Genomic DNA, 3,548 nt, shown 5'->3' with positions numbered 1-3,548 from the left:
AATGTGCGAAATAATGAACTACACACCTAGTGGGGCTAGCAAGACGGAATGGGACACGGATAGGACAAGTGCGCGGGAAAACATCGGGTCCGATGCGGCCTAAACGTCGGGTTGGCGGGTTAGCGTCGGATAACATCGGGAAGTGATTAGCATGTGACAGGTATTTGACGTGTACTGTAAAATAGCTCGATACGAGCCCAGCGCCAGCTCGTGTCCTACATCTCCTACGAACTTTGAATTCTGACTGTCCCCAGTCAGTGTACTACTTGAGCGAAAGCGAGGGAAGAATAGGAGGTTTAAACATGATATGCGCGGGGAATGGATGTCTATGACTCTGATGCGACGAAGTGCGATCCGAATGTCCGAAATCAGCGGCCGATGTGCGGGAAAAACGGCGGGTTCGTCGGGTCCGAAGTGCGGATATGTGTGATTGTTTCGATATTTTGTGATGAGTGCGGCAACGGATAAATCTGATAAATGCGAGGTATCTCAAGCATAGGGGAAGTGATGCGAAGGTATGCGATGTGCAGGAATGTATCTGAGCGGCCGACGTGGCCGATGCGATGCACGGGAACTTTCCGAGTGCAAGTCCGAAAATGCACTGATATGTATCTGCTCGTGTTCTGACGTCTTTTCCTACTTCTCTGCATAATCTATCACTGTTCTCTTCTGCACAAATGCGATGGATGCAAACAACTCAATGTCCGAGTGTGCAATGGTATCCGAAGTCCGAAATCGTCGGCCGATGCAATGTCCGAAAATCTGCGCTTGTCCTATGTGTCCCCTATGTCCATTTCTCGGATCCGATGCTAGGTGGTCCCCCACTAGGGTGTCTAATAAAAAACAATGAAAAAAATAATCATAAGTGCCAAATGAATTTTCGGATAACATAGTCAAGATGATACTAGGGACGCAGATTACCATCTGACTTGACTTCTTCGTGCAACTTTTGACTGTCTTTCTTCAGGTTTTCGGGTTTTCGGGTTTTTCTATGTATATATAAGGGTGCACGCGCTGTAGGACACGAGCTGGCGCTGGGCTCGTATCGAGCTATTTCACAGTACATGCCAAATACCTGTCACATGCTAATCACTTCCCGATGTTATCCGACGCTAACCCGCCAACCCGACGTTTAGGCCGCATCGGACCCGATGTTTTCCCGCGCACTTGTCCTATCCGTGTCCCGTCCCATCTTGCTAGCCCCACTAGGTGTGTAGTTCATTATTTCGCACATTACTCACGTCGTAGCCAGCGCTATTACATGTTTTCCCATAGTCCACAGCGCCTCATGTTTATTTACATGTACTTCGGATCCGAAATACTCCGCCGCTACTTTCGCCTATGGGTTCCGCATTTCTACGTACTTACATATATATTGGACTGACCTCGAGCATTATTCATTATCCAAGTAGAGGGGAGCAGTTCCCCGACGCTTAGTGGTCAAACCCGATATTTCGTAGTTCTTAGTTGACATTGCGAATATCATCGTTCCTTCACCGCCCGTATCAGTCATTGTTATTATTGCGCACACCGCTCGCTCTTCCGACGTTCGCTATAGCGTTACTATTAGTTTCCGACATCCCGAACCCGAACCCGATAACCCGAAACCCCGAAAACATCGGACCCGACGCTTTTGCATCGGACATCGTAATTATACCTTTGGACATTGTTTCCCACGCTCGGACTATTGACCCCACATCACTCACTTACCCCCAAGACTATTCCCAGACCGCAGACCCCTGGGTCGAACGCACTTGTCAGGCAAGTATAGCAGACTAGGCAGTGCAAAGACCACAACACAAATATATCAGTTAGGAGCAATCTTGTTTTGTTCCTCTCAGTATTGTTGTTTCTACAGCGCGATGCGCAGTTCGAAGATGAAATGCTATATAAATAGGGGTTATTAGTGTGCGTTCGGATTCGAATGTCTGTGTACTATTAGTTTCTTCTGTAGGTGCGGATGTATGAGGATAGGGATTTTTCGGGTTATTGAGATATGAAACACCGGCCTAATCCCGGGGTGAAACGTGCGATGCTAGTATGTGCAAGCTATGAACATATATGCGCGTTTTTGGGTATCGCGTTACCCGAAATTTCGGGGTTTCGAACTATAGCTTTTTCCTAAGGTAAAGATGTCGTTGGCTTTCATACTGGTAAAACGCGATCTGGGAGTGCGATGGACGAGGGTATTGAAAGTGTCGGTAGACCAGATGATGGAGTCGGATATTTCGGATCCGATGCGACGGGTGACGGTAGGGCGAAACTATGCAGGGAAACTGCAGGTGAACAGGGCATATCTTCGGGATGACAGGAAAATGTGTTTTGGGTGTTTTGGGTTTTGACGTGCGGATTTTCGGGTGTGACAATTCAAAATGATACCTAGACCAAGTGACATAACCGGTGAGAATTAAAGCGACGGCTACTGCGTGAACAAAATGATCAGTGCGATCTGGAGAAGGTAAAACGAGTTCGTGATCTAAACTCCTGGTACAAATATCCCATATTTCGGGGAATTCGTCGGCCGATGTTTTGGGTATCTCGGGTACGTTGTCTTCTAGCGACGTTAGTTCTGAATCTAAGACTTCTGATGTTAGTACGTCTGCATTAATGACTTCTACGAATACATCCAATTGTTCCGATGGTAACTGAACTTGTCCGAAGGTCAAGTCCGAAATTTCGGGACTTCGGACTCCCTCTGGGGCGTCGGATGTTGCGATAGGGTCTTCGGGTGCAGAGATTTCTATTTCTGAAGTTAGGCGTTCTTGTGCGGGTGTGTATTCGTCACTTAGGGGAAGTGTCCACCATTCATAATCATCGGATTCCTCGGGTTCGGGTATTTCGGGCTTCGGATCAGGTCGGGTATACTCGTGTATGCCTCCTTCTGGGTAGGACAACAAAATTTCGTTAGTAAAATCTAACCAAGATGTACCTCGGGCCTCAGGGCATCCTGCCCATAGTTCTTTGTGGTCGCATTGGATATATCTGAGAGTATACTTGATGAGCTCAGTGTCCGATAAATTGCACTTTTGTCCGAGTTGGTCTACAGATTGCAAAAATGCGAAAACTCCGTAAACATCGCCAGTGAATCTTGGGGCTGATTGTTCTGTCCTGAATGGCATGCCAAATCTGTCGGGCATGATGGGAAAAACTGCGGGTACGTCGGAAATATCGTCGGGTCGTCAGGTCCGAAGTACGGGTTCATCGAGAATTCCTAAAATCAAAATCACTTAATCAAAACTAAACCAGATGGACCCCTCGCGGTGGGCTCCAGTTGTAGAAACAACAATACAGAGAGGAACAAACAAAGCTCCTGACTGTATCTGTAAATGTTGTAAGGTCGCGTGTTGCCTAGTCTGCTATACTTGAGACGACAAGTGCGTTCGACCCTAAAGGGGAAGCAAGTGCAGCAAGGATCTAGTAGTGCGCGCCGAAGGCGCTACTGGTTGGCTGATGCGAAGCGCGGGAAAGCGAAGGTACGCGCGAGGCGCGGGAAGCACGCGCACGCGTGAGCGGAAACAAGTGAGAGTAAGTGTGAGTTTGCTTAAGTG

At 47.9% G+C, this 3,548-nt stretch overlaps 1 protein-coding gene across 1 annotated transcript; it reads right to left on the bottom strand.

The window, feature by feature from the left end:
• Positions 1–2,108: 2,108 nt before the first annotated feature.
• On the bottom strand, positions 2,109–3,137 carry HD556DRAFT_1451087 (uncharacterized protein; the record flags this gene model as incomplete). The annotated part of the gene is made up of 1 exon (XM_041307875.1): positions 2,109–3,137. One exon carries the CDS (start codon positions 3,135–3,137, stop codon positions 2,109–2,111), a length of 1,029 nt encoding a protein of 342 aa, XP_041152547.1.
• Between the last annotated feature and the right edge of the window lie 411 nt (positions 3,138–3,548).

Source organism: Suillus plorans (genome assembly GCF_016647745.1).
Source record: "Suillus plorans strain S12 chromosome Unknown HD556scaffold_120, whole genome shotgun sequence".
Lineage (NCBI taxonomy): Eukaryota > Fungi > Basidiomycota > Agaricomycetes > Boletales > Suillaceae > Suillus > Suillus plorans.
This window is presented reverse-complemented; position numbering and strand designations above follow the sequence as displayed.